The following is an 18945-nucleotide window of genomic DNA, read 5'->3' on the forward strand; positions in this document are numbered from 1 at the left end:
ATCTGATAAAGGGTTAATATTCAAAATATATGGAGAATTCACACAACTCACTAACAACAACAACAACAACAACAACAAAAACCCTCAACAATCTCATTAAAAACTGGGAAGATGATCTGAACAGGTATTTTCCAAAGACAACATACAGTTGGCCAATAGGTACACAAAATGGTGCTAAATATCACTCATCGTCAGGAAAATGCAAATCAAAATTTCAATGAGCTATCATCTATCACCTCACCCCTGTCGGGATGGCTATTATCAAAAAGACAAGGTATGAGGGGTTGGTAAAGATGTGGAAAAAACAGAACACTTGCTTACTTTGGTGGGAATATAAATTGGGACAGCCACTATAAAAAAAAAAAAAAACAGTATGGAAGTTCCTCAAAACATGAAAAATATAAGTATGCTGTGATCCAGCAATTATACTTCTGGGAATTTATCTGAAAGAACTGAAAACACAAATGTGAAGAAAAAACGTGCAATCCCACATACACTGCAGTATTGTTTACAATAGCCAGGACCTGGAAGTAACATGTGTCAATTGATAGACAATGGATAGAGAATATGGTACATATAGTAGATTATTATTTAGCCATAAAAAAAGAAGTAATCCTTGGGACACCTGGGTGGCTCAGCAGTTGAGCATCTGCCTTTGGCTCAGCACATGATCCCGGATCAAGGGATTGAATCCCACATCAGGCTCCCCAGAGGGAGCCTGCTTCTCCTACCTATGTCTCTGCCTCTGTGTGTGTGTGTGTCTCTCATGAGTAAATAAATAGAATCTAAAAAAAAAAAAAAAAAAAAAACCAAAAGAAGAAATCCTGGCACTTGTGGCAGCATGGATGACCCTGAGGGCATTATGTTAAATAAGCCGACAGAAAAAAACAAACACCGTATGATGTCACTTCTGTGTAGAATCTGGAAAAAAAAAAAAAACCTCACAGATATGGAGAACAGATTGGTGGTTGCCAGAAGCAGGGGGTTTAGTGAAGAGGTGTGTGGTGGCAAAATGGGTGAAGGGTGTCAAAAGGTACAAACTTCCAGTTATAAATTTTTTTTTCCACTTAAAAAATTATTCCTAGGGATATAATGTACAGCATGGTGACTATAATTAGTAACACTGTATTGTATATTAGAAAGTAGCTGAGAGAATAAATCTTAATTCTCATCACAAGAAAAATTTGTGATGGATATTAACTACACTGACTGGTGATCATTTCATAATATACACATATATCCAGTCATTATGTTGTACACCTGAAACTAGCATCTATGTGTCAACTATATCTCAATTTTATTTATTTATTTATTTATTTATTTATTTTTAAATTTTTTATTTATTTATGATAGGCACACAGTGAGAGAGAGAGAGGCAGAGACACAGGCAGAGGGAGAAGCAGGCTCCATGCCCCGGGAGCCTGACATGGGATTCGATCCCGGATCTCCAGGATCACGCCCTGGGCCAAAGGCAGGCGCTAAACCACTGCGCCACCCAGTGATCCCTATATCTCAATTTTAGAAAGTATATGAATTGTGGTCATATTTGGGTAAATTGTATATACATGTACATACATACGTATAGTTGTAGATTGTGAAAGAGCTTCATTAAAATATTTGTATTTTTGGGGTGCCCGGGTGGCTCAATTGGTTAAGCGTCTAACTCTTGATTTTGGTTCAGATCATGATCTCAGGGTCGTGAGATCAAACCCTGCATCAGGCTCCACACTCAGTGGGGAGTACACTTCTCTCTCTCTGCCCCTCTCCCAGCTTGTGCTCTCTTAAATAAATCTTTTAAAAAATTAAAAATAAAATATTTGTTATGTCAGGTGAAATATTAGGTAGTAGAATTTTATTTTTTTAAAGATTTTTATTTATTATTTATTTATTTATGAGAGACACAGTGAGAGAGAGAGAGAGAGAGAGGCAGAGACACAGGCAGAGGGAGAAGCAGGCTCCACGCAGGGAGCCCGATGTGGGACTCAATCCCAGGTCCCCAGGATCACACCCTGGGCTGCAGGCAAGCGCTAAACCACTGCGCCACCGGGCTGCCCTAGGTAGTGGAATTTTAATTCAAATTTGTAGTTTTTGTGTTTTTAGTGTAGAAGAAAACAAAAATCACATGGAAGTCAAATCACTGAAGATACAATAAACACAAGCCAATTTATGACCCACAAAACACTGACAAAGGCCCTCCCCTTGACCAATCGCAGCCAGACTGCTCTAACCTCTTCTCACCCAGGCTGCAACTGTGGTCTATGAAAGACCAGAACAAACACTTGCCCAGTTACCAACAGCTGAAGGCCAGATCCCCAGGATGACCCTCAGCCCCCCTACATGTGCCAGCATGTGCAACTCAAGTCTGCCCCCACCCCAAATTTATAGTTTGTTCCCATCAACACCTGGAGATAGGACCTTTGTCTTGAGTTTCCCAGGAGCCGAACTCCTCCTTTCCACATTCTGCAATTTTTCAGTTCCCTTACTCTACCGTCCCACCCCCAAATTCTCCATGTAAAATGCCAGTCACCCCTGTGCAAACCAACGTCGAATTCAGTTCGCCCCGGGCTCTTTGTCCCTATTGCAAGTTATTACTGACCAAAATATGTCCTCATCACTTTTTAGCTCCTGACTGGCTTTATCTTTGACAACATACATGTATGATTTCTCAATAAGTATGCTGCTTATTAGTGGGGCGCCTGGGTGGCTCAGTCAGTTAAGCGTCTGCCTTAGTTGGCTCAGGTCATGATCCTGGGGTCCTGGGATCAAGTCCCCCCATCGGCTCCCTGGTCAGCGGGGAGCCTGCTTCTCCCTTGGCCCCTCTATCTCCCTCTCTCTCTCTCTCTCATTCAAATAAATAAAATCTTTTAAAAAAATATTGCTTATTAGAAATAATTTATGAAAACACGAAATGGATGTTTTCATTCTCATTAACTTGACAAGTGCTGCGTACAATCTCATGCATTGATTCACTGGGTTTGCACGTAGCAGGCCAGGTATTTGAAAAGACAACAAAATCACTGCGTCACTGGGACAGTGCAATTCGGGCTTATTTGCGACCCCTGAAAGATAAGCGTTTGGCTTTCATCCTTACTTACAGTTGATTTTTTGTTTTGTTTTGTTTTTTTTTTTCTATGCAGAAATTTAAATTTTGTGTAGTTTATCTTTCTAAAAATGATTTTCCAGAATTCTAAAAATCTCTTCTCACAGGAGTAGGATATGGCAATGTGAGATTAAAGTCTTACCATAAACTTCTTTTACCCTGGTCCCACCCACCTCCACGGTTCACTATATAGCAACCAGAGTGCTCTTTTCAAAATGTGAAATGGATTATGTTACTTACCTGCTTAAAAGTCTGAAATTATCTCCCACTGCTCCTCAGGAAAAACTCCCGAGTCCTCACAATGCCTGTAAGGCACTGGCTCTCCCTGCACATCTGTCCGTTCCACTCATCACAGCTACTGTCTCTTCCTGGAACACCCCACCCTCGGTGGCACCTCAGGCCCCTGTACCAGCAGGCATCTTACTTGAAATGCTACTTCTCCTTGTTTGTTGTCAGCTCCTCATGTTTCAGGTCTCAACTCCAATATCCCCTTCCCAGAGAGGTTTGGCTAAAAAGACCTGTCACCACTTTGATTCACTATTGTATTACCTCCAAAGCACTTATATAATCTGAAATTATCCTCACCATTTGCCTATTGGTAAATCCCCAACTTGAAAGTCAGGCTTTGGAAAGCAAGCATCTTGTGGTGGCGTGCTGCCAAAGACTTGAACAACAGGCTCTCCCCGGAAGAGCCCTCCTGCTACCCTGTGCCCATGTCTCCGGTACAAATACTACCACCGCGGGAATTCCAAGGTATGACATGACATCAACCAGCTTGCAAAATTTCCCGAAAATTTTACAATTCATTTTCAGAAGCCAGTACAGGCAGCTCCAACACAGCACTGGAACCCCATCTAGTTTCCTTATAGCTACAAATAAATGGAGCCGGAACAAGGCCAGGCACAGAGTAAGTGTGCAACAAACGCTGACTGAACACTGAACTGGAATGAAATAATTCTCCATTCCATTCCATCAAATATAAATTGCAGCTAGTTTGTTAGTCCTTTCTTTGGTGTTCTAACTGCCGAACTGTATTTACAATTTGCAGACAAGTACTTTGAAGGCAATGGGTTGAATGGGTCATGACAGGAGGTTCCTAAATGAAGGGCAAAAATAGGAAGGGGAGGAGGACAGAGGTTAAGCATCTGCTGCAGTTTCAAAAAATACAAACACCGTATTTCCTGTCTCCACCTATGGACAGGAAGGAGAGAGCAGGGAAGGAGGAAGAGGAAGAATTAAATGAAAGTAAAGCTTATCTCCTGGTTGATACTCTCCCTGTGGATGGCCTTAGCCTCTCAGAAAGCAGTCCACAGGCCAATTGCATCAGATTGGCTGAGTACTTATTAGAACTACACTGGTGGTCCCATACGCAGCAGCAGTCTCTGGGTGGAATCCAGCAGTCTTCTTGTTATCGAGTTATGCCTTGTAATTCTGATGATACGCGCTCAAGTTTGAGAACCACGTCCAAGAGACGGCGGACGGATTATCAGCTCACACGAGTGACGCCAAGGCCTTACTGTCTGTTTGAAGCAGCTCACCCCACCCCAAACCCAAGCTAATATCCTAGGAGCAAACAGATCTCAGATTCTGACCTTCCATTCCAAATCTTTTAAGAAAGCAAAACATCCTAATCACATCGTGATTGAAATACTGGACTTGAAAGTATTGTTATTGAGAAATATTTATTTGAATATTTAGCATTTGGCCTTCACTATTAGTGATCATTGCTCTTAGGTAACATTTATTGAGGGTTTACTATGTGTCAAATGTTGGGCTGTGTTTTCCATGTACTAATCCCCTTTAATACTCAGAACAAATCTATCTGATGGGTGCTATAATTGATTTTTATTTTACGGCTGAGGGAGGCAGAGAGAGAGGAGTGATTCATCTGTAAATGGTTGTGACTCCCTGGCTGCAGGATACTAAGCAGATCAGAACCTATGGCCCCAGAAGAGCCAGTTGGTGATCTTTCCTGGTCCACAAAGCCACCAAAAGCTGTATACCCCTCCAGGGTAAATACCCACAAATACCCCCAAAAGACATGTTTCGAGTGGTTGAAAACAGAAATGCAATTTCTAATTAAAGCCCAGAAGATAAACTATACTGTGGCCTGATCATCCAGAAACAGGATTAATCTTTTACTTCTGTCTTCTACCACTATGTTCTTTTCTGAAAATGGTGCTATCAGTATAAAAGAACTTTGAAATCACTAGACAAAAGCTGCCCTCATTTTTCCTTAAAACCAGTGGGGAAAACACTCCCAAAAGAGTTCAAAACAAACGAATAACAGCCTAGTGGTAGCAAAATGTGCTAAATGATAGGAAATATGCATGACAATCTGCTCAGCCCAGAACCCCATTTCTTTGAAAACTGCATTTCCCCAGCTGCCTTTGTGGACCTTGACTCCTGGCCACAACTGACTGAGCTCAAGTGTGAACATCTGACCTGCCTGGCTAGTGAGAGTCCCTTTTCAGGAATGTAAAGAGAGTACAGCCACGTCTTCTGATGGCTGCTTCAAGGATCTACAGTTCAGATTGGTAGGATGGCCATGTACACAGGCAAGCATAGCACACTGGTGTTCAGGGAGAGGACAGTAGAGCCTGAATGCTCAGAAAGGCCAAGGAGTGGCCCTGGACCCAGACAGACATAAGAAAAGGCCTGGGTCCCTATCGCCTCCACTGCTCAGATCAGATCCTCCCAGGGCCTAGCCTCACTCCTGTCTTTTTGCTGCAGCCAGCTCAGGTAGATTTCCATTCTGTGGCCACAAGAGAAGGACCAATGCTGACCAGTGTTTAGCCCCTCTGAGGAAAAAGGACCATGTGGGTCCCCACATATGCCTCTGTTTCCCTCCTGAAACAAGGGTCCATCCATGAGTCCAGGCCCTGGATTTCATCCCAGCCTATACCTGGTTTGCCCTAGCACTAGACTTACCCTCCCTGCACTTCCATGTACTATGTTTCAATTGTACCCCTGTACAGGGTCAGGGTTCAAACCCAGTGTCATTCAACTGCTCAAGCTCCTCATGTCCTCCATTTCTTTTCCATCCTACTGCAACAATGCCCACCAAATCCAAACCCTGCGTGCAATGAAATGCATGCTATTGACCAACTACAAGCCTGGAAACATTTACTTAGCCTCTTTCCCTGCTCAAATTCACTACATGATGGGGAAAGAGCCCCTCAAGAAAACTCATTAAGTACACAGACATCCCCAGTTAAACCTTTAACTTGAAGGAACCCAGTGTCCCACTTTTCCCATCTCCTTTAGACTCATCTCCTCTACAGAGGCTCCTGGGCTGTACCTGGGATATGAATGGTGCCACCATCGCGCCAATCCGACACAGGGAGCCACTGGTCCCCATCCCCAAAGCACGCATCATCGTGGGGTAGACCTGGAGGGAGGAGCATAGGAAGCATCAGTTAGCTCAGGTTTCTACTTTCCTGAGTCCCCTGCCCTTTCTCCCCCAGCCAGGTTTTGGTGCAGATCGAATACCAGGTATCCTACACAGGTATACAGGACCTGAAATACAGGGCATTTGTGTTCTCAGACACACAATTTTGAATTCTCAAGTATCAGAAAAAGAAAAAAACATTTAGGAATTATGCTTTAAATGACCAAATTCCAAAATATGTTTAATTGAATATCCTAAGTATAATTCCAAAAAGGGAAGCTCTAAATTGAAGAGAAGATTTCCACATTAGAACTATAAATGTATCAAGTGGTTTGAGCTCACATCATGATCTCAGGGTCAGGACATCAGCCCCACATCAGTTCTGTTGCTCAGTGCAGAGTCTGCTTAAGACTCACTCTCCCTCTCCCTCTGCCCCTCCCACTCATGCTTGCTCTTGCATGCTCTCTCTCAAATAAATACATTTTTTAAACTTTTTTTAAAAAGAAAAGAAAATCCTCCCCAAATAATATTTCAGTGGAAACTAACACCATGAAAAGAACTGACCAGCATGTTGGGTATATACTACATCATTCACGACACTCCTGTTGCAGAGTCTTATGATATAGAAGCACCTGGCTGGCTTGGTCAGTACAGCATGTGACTCCTAATCTCAGAGTCCTGAATTCAAGCACCACACTGAGTGTGGAGCATAATTTTTAAAAATAGAATCTTATAGCATAACCTACTTTAAAAAAATATTTTATTTGCAAGAAAGAGAGAACACTAGCAGGGTTGAGTAGCAGAGGGAGAGGGAGAAGCAGACTCCTCGCTGAGCAGGGAGCCCAATGTGGGGCTCCATCCCAGGACCCCAGGATCATGACCTGAGCCAAAGGCAGATGTGACTGAGCCACCCAGGCACCCTCATAATCTACTTTCTTGATGTAACTTTCTTACACTAAGACTTCATTAATCTGTGCTTAATCAATCCTAAATTCTTCCAGGAACTAGCAGAAGTTTAATACGTAAGCAAATAGTACTTAACAATTTATAGTGAGAACACTTTATGAAAGAGTGATTTTTACAGCAGTTAAAAATTATCTTAAAGCTATAGAATATCAATCCACTCACTAGCACAGAGTCTCTCCACTCAGTCACATTTTGTTAAGCACCATCGGCCAAAGGCAGAGTCAAAAAGCATTCTGGACTCAGTGGACATTACTGTATTTGTAAGAAAAGGTCTAGGAGTAGAGTGCCTTTTTTCAGGAGCTTTTTTTTTCTGGAAAATGAAGCTGCTGGCTATAACAGAAAACAGTAAGATTCAGATACATAGTGATGATATCAGAGTAAAGAAAATCAGTCTTTTGTTCATGTTTTGACAATTCTGAGTGGTATAATAGAAGACCATCATCTTCGGGTACATGCCTTTGATCATTTTTTTAGGTAATAAGTATCACAAAATTTACTTAGAAATTATCTCTTAAATGAATTTATTCCAAAACATGTTAAGTTAAATATTTCAAATGTAACTTTAGAAGCACACTATATTACACAGATCAAATATGTCAATTCCCTACTTTTATCTATCTGGGGAGAAAAAAAACAACAACATTTTTCTCTGGGGCTTTAATGGTTTGGATGTGCTATATCCGTAATCTGAACAGACTTCTGTGTTTCCTGAGATAAAAACAAATGTAGCTTGCCCTCTGCATTCTGCTGGGACTGCCTTCCTGGGGCAAGTATGCCTCAATCCCATTGCAGTGGGACCCTTCCTCAGAAGACCAGTAGAAATTCCTGCCCACAACACTTCCTGATCAGTTCTCCAAGGCTTAAGTTCTAGTGGAAGTAGCATCAGGTCTCATTTCATAGGCAGCTCAGAGCGCACCTCATTCTGGTGGTTAAAACCCACCACATTCTGGCCAAGGACTCCAGGCAAGGAGCCTCTGCAGACAACTGGCCTGAGGGATAGAGCAGCCATAACACAGCAGCGGAGCACACGCAGCACACACCAGAGACACTCCCTGAAGTGCCGAGCCCTGGACACTGTATGACCACTTTTTTATAAAGCCATTACTCTCAGGAGCAGGAAACTCTAACAGGCTTTTCTAACACAGAAGACAGAGACTTAGACAAAATGCCAAAACGGAGGAATTCATCCCAAATGAAACAGTAAGATAAGGTCATGGCCGCAGATCTCAGTGAAACAAATGTAAGTAACATGCCTGATGGAGAACTTAAGGCAATGATCATAAGGATACTCCTTGGGCTTGAGAAAAGAATAGAGGACTTCAGGGATGCCCTTACCACAGAGACAGAAGAGTTTTAAAAAGTCAGAAATGAGAAATGCAGCAACTGATACTAGAAACAGACCGAATGCACTGAACAAGGCTAGAGAAGCAGAGGAATGAGTAAGTGATATAGACGATAAAGTAGAAAATTATGAAGCCAAAAGAGAAAGAATTATGGAACACGAGAACAGACACACTTAGTGACTCCCTCAAACATAGTAACATTCCTATCACAGGAGTGCCAGAAGAAGAAGAGAAAAGGCAGTGAAAATTTGAGGAAATAGCTGAAAACTTCCCTAATTTGGTGAAGGAAACCGGCATCCAGATGCAGGAGGCATAGAGAACTCCCATCAAAATCAACACCAAGGCCAGCACCAAGACGTATTGTAGTTAAATTTGCAAAACTACAGTGGTAAAGAAAAAATCCTAAAAACAGCAACACAAAAGAAGTCCCTAACTTACAAGAGAAGGCCCATAAAGCTAGCTGCCCATCTCTCCACAGAAACTTGGCAAGCCGGAAGAGACTGCCATGATATATTCAAAGTGCTGAATGGGAAAAATCTGCAGCCAAGAATACTCTATCCAGCAAGGCTGTCATTCAAAATAGAAGAAAAGATAAAGCATTTCCCAGGCAAACAAAAACTAAAGGAGTTTGTGACCACTAAGCCAGCCTTGCAAGAATTATTAAAAGGGGACTCTGAGTGGAGAGACCAAAAGTAATGAAGAAAAGAACAGAGAAAAACTCCAGAAACAACTACAAAACAAGTAACAAAATGGCACTAAATACATATCAAAAATTACTCAAAATATAAATGGACTAAATGTTCTAAAAGACAAGGTGTCAGAATGGATAAAAAATAAGACTCACCTATATGCTGCTCACAAGAGACTCATTTTAAACCTAAAGACACTTGCAGATTGACACTGAGGGGAAGGAGAAACATTTATTATGGACATGGATGTCAAAAGAAGGCTAGAGCAGCAATACTTATATTGGACAAACTAGGATTTTATTTTATTTTTTTTTATTTGCATTTATTCTATGCAGAATTTACTCCTGGGCCGTAAGTTTTTGTTTCTTCAGTTTCTTCTGGGATATCTTTTTCTTCTGTGCAACCTCCTCTTCTGGTTTAGGAACAATCTGCTCTTCTTCAGTAAGAATCATCTCGATGTGGCTCATGTATGGGTTAATCCGGCTATGAGCCCTGTAAGTTCTATGTCGCATCTTGGGGGCTTTGCTCACCTGGATGTGCTCAATGACCAGAGAATCTACATCTAAACCCTTAAGTTCAGCATTACTCTCTGCATTTTTAAGCATGTGCAGTAAAAATTCAGCACTCTTCTTGGGACACCGACCCTGTGTCCAGCCCCACTGTTTGGCCTGTGCACCTACCAACTCCACCATTGTAGTGATGCACACACTGCTTCTGCAAAGTGACATCTTTCAGATACTTGGTGGCTTTTCGGATATGCATACCCTTGATGGCCTGGGCAGTTTCACGTGTGTTCTTAAAGTGAACACGAAGATTTGAACCTCTCGATTTGTATAATTTTGTAGGGTTTTCTGGGTCCAGTGAGTAGCGAACCATTTTCGGAGGTCACCTCAGGCCGCTTGGGGGAAGAGCCAAACTAGGATTTTATTTATTTATTTATTTTAATTTTTATTTATTTATGATAGTCACACAGAGAGAGAGGCAGAGACACAGACAGAGGGAGAAGCAGGCTCCATGCACCGGGAGCCCGACGTGGGATTCAATCCCGGGTCTCCAGGATCGTGCCCTGGGCCAAAGGCAGGCGCCAAACCACTGCGCCACCCAGGGATCCCTAAACTAGGATTTTAAACCAAAAACTGTAACAAGAGATGAAGGACATTCTATCATAATAAAGGGTCTATCCAACGAAAAGATCTAACATTTATAAATATTGATGCCCCCAAAGTCAGAGCACCCAAATATATAAAACAATAACAAACTAAGGAACTCATTGATGATAATACAGTCATAGCAGGAGAGTTTAACACCCCACTTATATCAATGGACAGATAATCTAATCAGACAATCAGTAAGGAGACAATGGCTTTGAATGACACACTGGACCAGATGGACTTAGATATATTGAGAACATTCCATTCTTAAGCAGCAGAATACACATTCTTTTCAAGTGCACATGGGACATTCCCCAAGAATAGATCACCTACTAGGTCACAAATCAGGTCGCAACAAGATTGACATCATACCATGCATATTTTCTGGTCACAGTGCTAAGCAACTTAAAGTCAACCACAGAAAACATCTATAAAGACCACAAGTAGGGACGCCTGAGTGGCTCAGTGGTTTAGTGCCTCCCTTCGGCCCAGAGAATGATCCTAAAGTCCTGGGATCGAGTCCCACATTGGGCTCCCTGCATGGAGCCTGCTTCTCTCTCTGCCTATGTTTCTGCCTCTCTCTCTGTGTGTGTCTCTCATGAATAAATAAATAAAATCTTTAAAAAAAAAAAAAGACCACAAGTATATGGAGGTTAAACAACATGCTAGTAAAATATGAATGGGTCCACCAGGAAATTGAAAAAATTTTAAAACATGGAGACAAAGGAAAATGAAAACACAATGGTCCAAAACCTTTGGGATGTGGCAAGAGCAGTCATTAGAGGGAAATTTATAGCAATACGGGTCTACCTCAAGAAGCAAGAAAAATCTCAAACAACTTCATACCTAAAGGAGCTAGAAAAAGAAAAATGAAGCCTAAAAGCAAGCAGAAGGAGGGAAATAATAAGGATTAGAGCAGAGAGAAATGATAAACTAAAAAAATAGAACAGATTGATGAAACCAACAGCTGGTTTCAATCAAAAATAAAATTAATATACCTCTAGCCAGACTTATCAGAAAGAAAAGAGAAAGGACCCAAATAAATAAAATCACAAATGAGAGATGAGAAATAACAATGAATACACAGAAGTACAAACAAGTCCAAGAGAATAGTGTGAAAAACTATACACCAACAAATTGGACAACCTGAAAGAAATGGATAAATTCCTCAAAACAAAAACTACCAAAATGAAAACAGGAAAAAATAGAAAACTTGAACAGACCCATAATCAGCAAAGAAATTGAATCAGTAATAAAAAATCTCCCAACAAACCAAAATCCAGGGCCAGATGGTTTTACAGGTGAATTCTACCAACATTTAAAGAAGAGTTAATACCCATTCTTCTCAAACTATTAAAAAAAAAAAATAGGGATCCCTGGGTGGCGCAGCAGTTTGGCGCCTGCCTTTGGCCCAGGGCGCGATCCTGGAGACCTGGGATCGAGTCCCACGTCGGGCTCCCGGTGCATGGAGCCTGCTTCTCCCTCTGCCTGTGTCTCTGCCTCTCTCTCTCTCTCTCTCTCTCTCTCTCTGTGTGACTATCATAAATAAATAAAAAAATTAAAAAAAAAAAAGAAACAGAAGGAAAACTTCCACATGCATTCCATGAGACCAACATTATCCTGATAGCAAAATCAGATAAAGACTTCACCAAAAACACAAATATAGGCCAATATCCATGAACATAGATGTAAAAATTCTCAATAAAATACTAGCAAATGAAATCCAATAGTATATTAAAAGAATCATCCTGGGCAGCCTGGGTGGCTCAGCGGTTTAGTGCCGCCTTCGGCCCAGGGTATGATCCTAGAGACCCGGGATCGAGTCCCACGTCAGGCTCCCTGCATGGAGCCTGTTCCTCCCTCTGCCTGTGTCTTTACCTCTCTCTTTCTGTCTGCCTATCATGAATGAATAAATAAAATATTAGAAAAAAAAAAAGAATCATCCACCATGATCAAGTGGGATTTATTCCTGGGCTTCAAGGGTGCACTATTTGCCAATCAATGAACAGGATACATACACAACATCAATAAAAGGATAAGAACCATATGATCCTTTCAAAAGATGCAGAAAAAGCATTTGACAACATCCACTCATGGTAAAAACTCTCAACCAAGTAGGGTTAGAGGGAACATACCTCAACATAAAAAAGGCCATATACTTACTTACTTACTAAATAAATAAATAAAATAAATAAAATAAAATAAACAAATAAATAAATAAGAAACTAGCGCTAATATCATTCTCAATGGGGAAAATTGATAGTTTTTCCTCTAGAGTCAGGAACAAGACAGGAACGTCTACTCTCACTGCTGTTACTCAACATAGTACTGGAAATCCTAGCCTCAGCAATCAGACATCAAAAAGAAAGAAAAGGCATTCAAATCAGCAAGGAAGAAGTCAAACTTATACTATTTGCAGATGATAGGATACTCTTTATAGAAAACCCAAAAGACTTCCCCAAAACATTGCTAGAACTGATACACAAATTTAGTAAAGTGGCAGGACACAAAATCAGTACACAGAAATCTGTTGTTTTTCTATACACCAATAATGAAGCAGCAGAAATATTAAGGAATCAACCCATTTGCAATTGTACCAAAAATCATTGGATACCTAGGAATACACCTAACCAAAAAGGTAAAAGACCTGTTCTCTGAAAACTACAAAACACAAAGAAATTGAAGATGACACAAAGAAACAGAAAAATATTCCATGCTCATGGATTGGAAGAACAAGTATTGTTAAAATACCTGTATTTTAACAATAAAAGGCAAAGCAATTTAATAAAATTGCTTTTATTTCTACACATTTAATAAAATCCCTATCAAAATACCACTGGTGTTTTTCACAGAGCTAGAACAAACAATCCTAAAATTTATATGGAACCACAAAAGACACGGATTAGCTAAAGCAATCTTGAAAAAGTAAAGCTGGAGGCATCACAATTCTGGACTTCAAGCTATATTACAAAGCTGTAGTGATCAAGACAGCATGGTGCTGGCATTAAAAAAAAAAAAAAAAAGATCACTGGAACAGAATAGAATGCCCAGAAATAAACCCACAAGTATATGATCAGTTATTAATCTTTGACAAAGCAGGAAAGAATAGCCAATGGAAAAGAAGATCATCTCTTCAACAAATAGTGTTGGGAAAACTGGACAGCAACATGCAAAAGAATGAAACTGGATCACTCTTACACCACACACAAAAATAAAATCAAAATAGATTTTGATTTTAAATGTGAGATAGTAAACCACTAAAATCCTGGAGAACACTGGCAGTCACTTCTTTGACATCACCCATAGCAACTTCTTACTAGGTATGTCCCCGGAAGCAAGGGACATAAAAGCAAAGATAAACTACTGGGACTTCATCAAAATAACAAGCTTCTGCCCAGTGAAGGAAACAACCAAACTAAAAAGCAACCTGTGGAATAGGAGAAGATATTTGCAAATGACATACCTGATAAAGAGTTAGTATCTAAGATATATAAAGAACTTATCAAACTCAACATCCAAACCAAACAATCCAGTTTAAAAGTGCACAGAAAAATAAACAAATAAATAAATAAATAAATATGCACAGAAAAATAGACATTTTTCCAAAGAAGACATATAGATGATTAACAGACACATGAAAAAATGCTCAACAATGCTCATCAGGGAAATGCAAATCAAAACCACAATGACATACCAGCTCATACCAGTCAGAATGGCTAAAATTAACAAGTCCGGAAACCACAGATGTTGGTGAGGATGCAGAGAAAGGGGAACCCTCTTACACTGTTAGTGGGAATGCAAACTGGTGCAGCCACTCTCAAACAAACAGTATGGAGTTTCCGACAAAAGTTAAAGATAGAACCTACCTTATGATCCAGCAATTGCACTACTAGGTATTTACCCAAAGGACACAAAAATACTGATTTGAAGGGATATGTGCACACCAATGTTTATAATAGCAATGTCTACAATAGTCAAATTATGAAAAGAGCCCAAATGTCCATTGACTGATAAATTGATGTGGTATATACACATAATGGAATATTACTCAGCTGTCAAGAAGAATGCAATGTTGATGTTTGCAACAACGTGGATGGAGATAGAGAATATTATGCTAAGTGAAATCAGTCAGAGAAAGACAAATAGCATATGATTTCACTCCTCTGTGGAATTTAGGAAACAAAACAAATGAACATGGGGGTGGGGGAAAGAAAGGCTAATGAAGAAACAGATTCTTAACCACAGAGAACATAATGATGGTTACTAGAAGGCGGGGGGCTTGTTACAATGAACGCCAAGTGTTTTTGTTTTTTTAAAGATTTTATTCATTTATTCATGAGAGACACACACAGAGAGAGAGAGAGAGAGAGAGAGAGAGAGATGCAGAGACACAGGCAGAGGGAGAAGCAGGCTCCATGCAGGGAGCCTGACGTGGGACTCAAACCCAGGAATCCGGGATCACGCCCTGGGCCAAAGGCAGACGCTCAACCGCTGAGCCACCCAGGGATCCCAATGCCAAGTGTTATGAGGAAGTGTTGAATCACTATATTGTACATAAAACTAATATTAGATGGTATGTTAACTAAGTGGACTTTAAATAAAAGCTTAGGGGAAAAAAAAAGAGGAGTGCAGCTTTAGCAGTCTCTGAGGTGCCATTTTCTCTAGCTCAATGAAGGACAAAAACAATTAAAATACTGTTACATTTTCTGTTCAGATATTGTTTATTTCTAGGAACACTAGCTCTCTAAGATGAACGTTTAGGAGGTAATGCTCCAGTTCCTTCAGGTAGAAGGAACTTGCAGACAGCAGATGTATTAACTCAATCAATTCATAAAGACTATCGTTCAAATTTAGGCTATTATATCCAAATTTAAGCTACACATGGTAAATAACAGATGGAGGGAACATAGCATGATGCCAGGACAACAAGTTGTTTTTTCACCTACATGTTGCATCATGAGAAAGGCAGAGCTTTAATTTCCTCTCAGGCAGTGGCTTTCACTAGACTCTACGGAGCAGAGGAAACTATCGAATAAATCTCCTGGTATCATTTTCTTGGGGTTATTTTTAGAAAATTATCCAACGTCAGCAGAAGCGAGGGATGCGTTGTGAATAGACAGCCAGCCTAAGTAGCTCACCTTGTGTGCTTTGGAGAAACCAACCCACAACTGACCTCAGCAGTATAAATGTAGATGGTATTGAAGTTGGCCGCCACCAAAGCCCTCAGCATGAAGAGGAAGCCAATCAGGCCAGCGCTAGGGAACAAGATGCCAGAGGAGTTAGGAAAGGCAGCATGGAGGTCTTTCTACAGCCTTGACACGTACTCCCACTACCTAGCTCTGTGTTACAGACGCCCACAGATAACCAGAGCCTGAGGAGATGCTGCTTCTCGTCTCTCTGGATTTCCTCCCTAAAGTAAATGCTGGACCCCAACCTTCAACCCAGCTCCCTGCCTGTCCTTCCCACTCCCCCAAAGTGTGCCGTTCCAGCTTGCCTCCCCTAGATTAGCACAACTTCTACTACCACTCTCCAAAGGGGTATGGTTTGCAGGATGATCCACATGATCATGGAGGACATTCTAGGATTGCAGAGTAAGAGTGAAATGAATTTTGACACCACAGGTGTGTAACCTATTTCTCTGAACTATTCTAATGGTGGTCCAGCTAGTTTGGTAGATAACTGGTGTCCTGACGTTCCACGAAGCTTTGCATAAACATCCTAAATATCCTGGTGGGTGGGATAAGCACATGGGTGCAAACATACTCACACCTGTACCCTGGGATGGGGAGGCAGGGCCCAGTCGGTGGAAGAGGGAAGAAGGAGTGATGTGTACCAGGAATGACCATTCCAGTTAAACCAGCAGCCCAATCACTACTCTCCTGGTGAAAAGGACTTGCCTCAATGCCCACTGAACACTAACAGGTCAGGAAACCACAACTCAAATCCACTGCACAAAACTAGATTGTTTTGCAGCAACCAGAGAGAAAATACCTCGATGTGCAAATGTTGAGGAGAAGGAAGAACAAAGCTGTGCAGCCCATGGTGATAGAAAGGCTCAGCCGTCTTCCCAGGAAATTAATGCCCAGGATATTGACAGGATTCACTAGAAAACAAATGACAATGACAATTTCTGAAACCTTGAAAGCAAATGGCATTTACCAACATTGGCAAGGATTCCTCATTGTCACATCAGAAAGAGGCAAGTTCATCCTCATGTGTGTTCCAGCCAAAAGCCAGTCACATGGTCATCAACGTCAGGACTCCTTCAGTGTGCTTTCTCCTGTAGGTCCGAGAAGGACAAGCACTGGTGTGTAGGTAAAGGGTATTTTACACCCAAGATGCTTATTATAGCACATAGGTCTGCTGTGAATTGCAAACGGGCTAGATCTATCTTTGAAATGGTCTATGCTGTTTTCCATCAAATTCAAAGTGCCGCTGATTTTTAAGGAGACCTAACAAGCCATGGTAGGACACACCCCAATTGCAGAGACGCCAGAAAGGGGCGGGGGAGCATCTTAGAACTGATACAACATAGTAATTCCAAGCTCTACTCCTCCAGGCTTCCCACATCCATCTGCATTGGTGACACATGAGCAAGATGTGCAGACTTGTTCAGCTCCACCAGGCAGGAGCCACATCTATGACAGGTCCCACTTCTCACCCCCAAACAGGCAGGGACCCAAAACACTGAGGAGACATTTACGAGCAATTTCGCCAATGGTGCTGATGATCATGGTCCTGTAGTCGGAGGGAGCAAACATGTGGCAGTGGCAGGGGCTCTGGCTCTCCTCCGTGTCCATCACGGTCACCACCACCTCGGCCTCGGACCGCGAGCCACACACCAGGTCCCGCTCCAGCAGCTCGGCGCTGGCCAGTATGACCCCGTAGTAGGCGAAGGAGATTCCCAGCCTGAAGGGACAGAGTCGCTCATTACTTCACTCAGCCAGCCTGGAGAAGGGGCGGTGGCCACAGAGGGACAGGTCGGGGGTGGGGGGGGGCAAGAGGGAGGGAGGGTGCCAGAGGCTGGGCTCACCTACCCTGGGGAGCCTGAGGGTGGCGTGCAGGGGAACCTGGATGGGAAAGGAATTTGCAAGCACAGCCTGGGGCCAGGTCCCGAGGAACCCACAGCCAGTGAAGGAGTTTGAAGCTTGGACTCACCTTTTTTTTTTTTAATAAACTAGTTTTTATTTTACTTTTTTATTATTTTTTATTATTTTTTAAGATTTTATTTATTTAATCATGAAAGAGAGAGAGAGAGAGAGGCAGAGACAGGCAGAGGGAGAAGCAGGCTCCATGCAGGGAGCCCGATGTGGGACTCGATCCCGGGTCTCCAGGATCACGACCTGGGCTGAAGGCGGTGCTAAACCACTGAGCCACCAGGGCTGCCCTACTTTTTTATTTTTAAAGATTTTATTTGAGGTGGAGAGAGAGCGCAAAGCCAGCTGTGAAAGACATAGAGGGACAACCAGGGGAAATTGCCCATGTTCTGGGTATCAGCTGATATTCAGTGAGATGATTATTAAACTTGTCCCTTGATTGTAGGATTGGGATCATCTAAGAAAATGTCCTCATGGCACCTGGGTGGCTCTGTGGTTGAGCATCTGCCTTTGGCTCAGGTCACGATTCCGGGGTCCTGGGATCAAGTCCCGCATCGGGCTCCCTGTAGGAAGCCTGCTTCTCCCTCTGCCTACGTTTCTGCCTTTCTCTCTCTCTCTCTCTCTCTTTGTGTCTCTCATGAATAAAATAAAATCAAAGAAAGAATAGTGTCCACAAGTAGTTGAGACTCTTAATGAAGTATCTGGAGATGAAATGTCACAAAGCCTGGGCTTACCTGAAAGTCTGTCAGTACAGGAAAACACAGCCATAGCAAACATGAGTGACTATCAGTGACTGTCAGATATGGGTGATGGGTCAATCAGAGGTCATCATGATATCCTCTACTTTTGTGTGCATTTGAAAATTTTCATAACAAATATCAGAAAAAAAACCAATAATTACAATACTCCCCTTGTTATTAAAATAGCTTTAGTTCAATTTCCAAATATTAAGAGCATTTTAAAAATTAAAGTCTTAAGAGGTGACATACCAGCTATTAATGAGTATCTCTGAGAAAGGCAGATAAACACTTTCCTGAACTGAAACACTAGATTAGTTTTGCCTGCTTTCTATCTTTATGTAAACGGATGTTCATAATACAGATCTGTGTGTCTGGCTTCCTTTGTTCACTATGAGGTTTATAAGACTCAGCCATGTTGGATGCAGATAACTAGTTTTCTCCTTCTCATTATTGTATAATATTCCATTT

General features: G+C 41.7%; 1 protein-coding gene across 2 annotated transcripts in view; it reads right to left on the minus strand.

The window, feature by feature from the left end:
• SVOPL (SVOP like) overlaps window positions 1-18945 on the minus strand; it is a 77987-nt gene that overhangs the window by 18307 nt on the left and 40735 nt on the right. For both annotated transcript variants that reach the window (XM_072777360.1, XM_072777361.1), the window contains 4 exons: window positions 17344-17549; window positions 16632-16743; window positions 15814-15895; window positions 6402-6491 (listed from right to left, as the gene is read on the minus strand). In XM_072777360.1, coding sequence (XP_072633461.1) covers window positions 6402-6491; window positions 15814-15895; window positions 16632-16743; window positions 17344-17549 — 490 coding nt within the window. The remainder of the gene's footprint in view (window positions 1-6401; window positions 6492-15813; window positions 15896-16631; window positions 16744-17343; window positions 17550-18945) is intronic.

Source organism: Canis lupus, chromosome 15 (assembly GCF_048164855.1).
Source record: "Canis lupus baileyi chromosome 15, mCanLup2.hap1, whole genome shotgun sequence".
Lineage (NCBI taxonomy): Eukaryota > Metazoa > Chordata > Mammalia > Carnivora > Canidae > Canis > Canis lupus.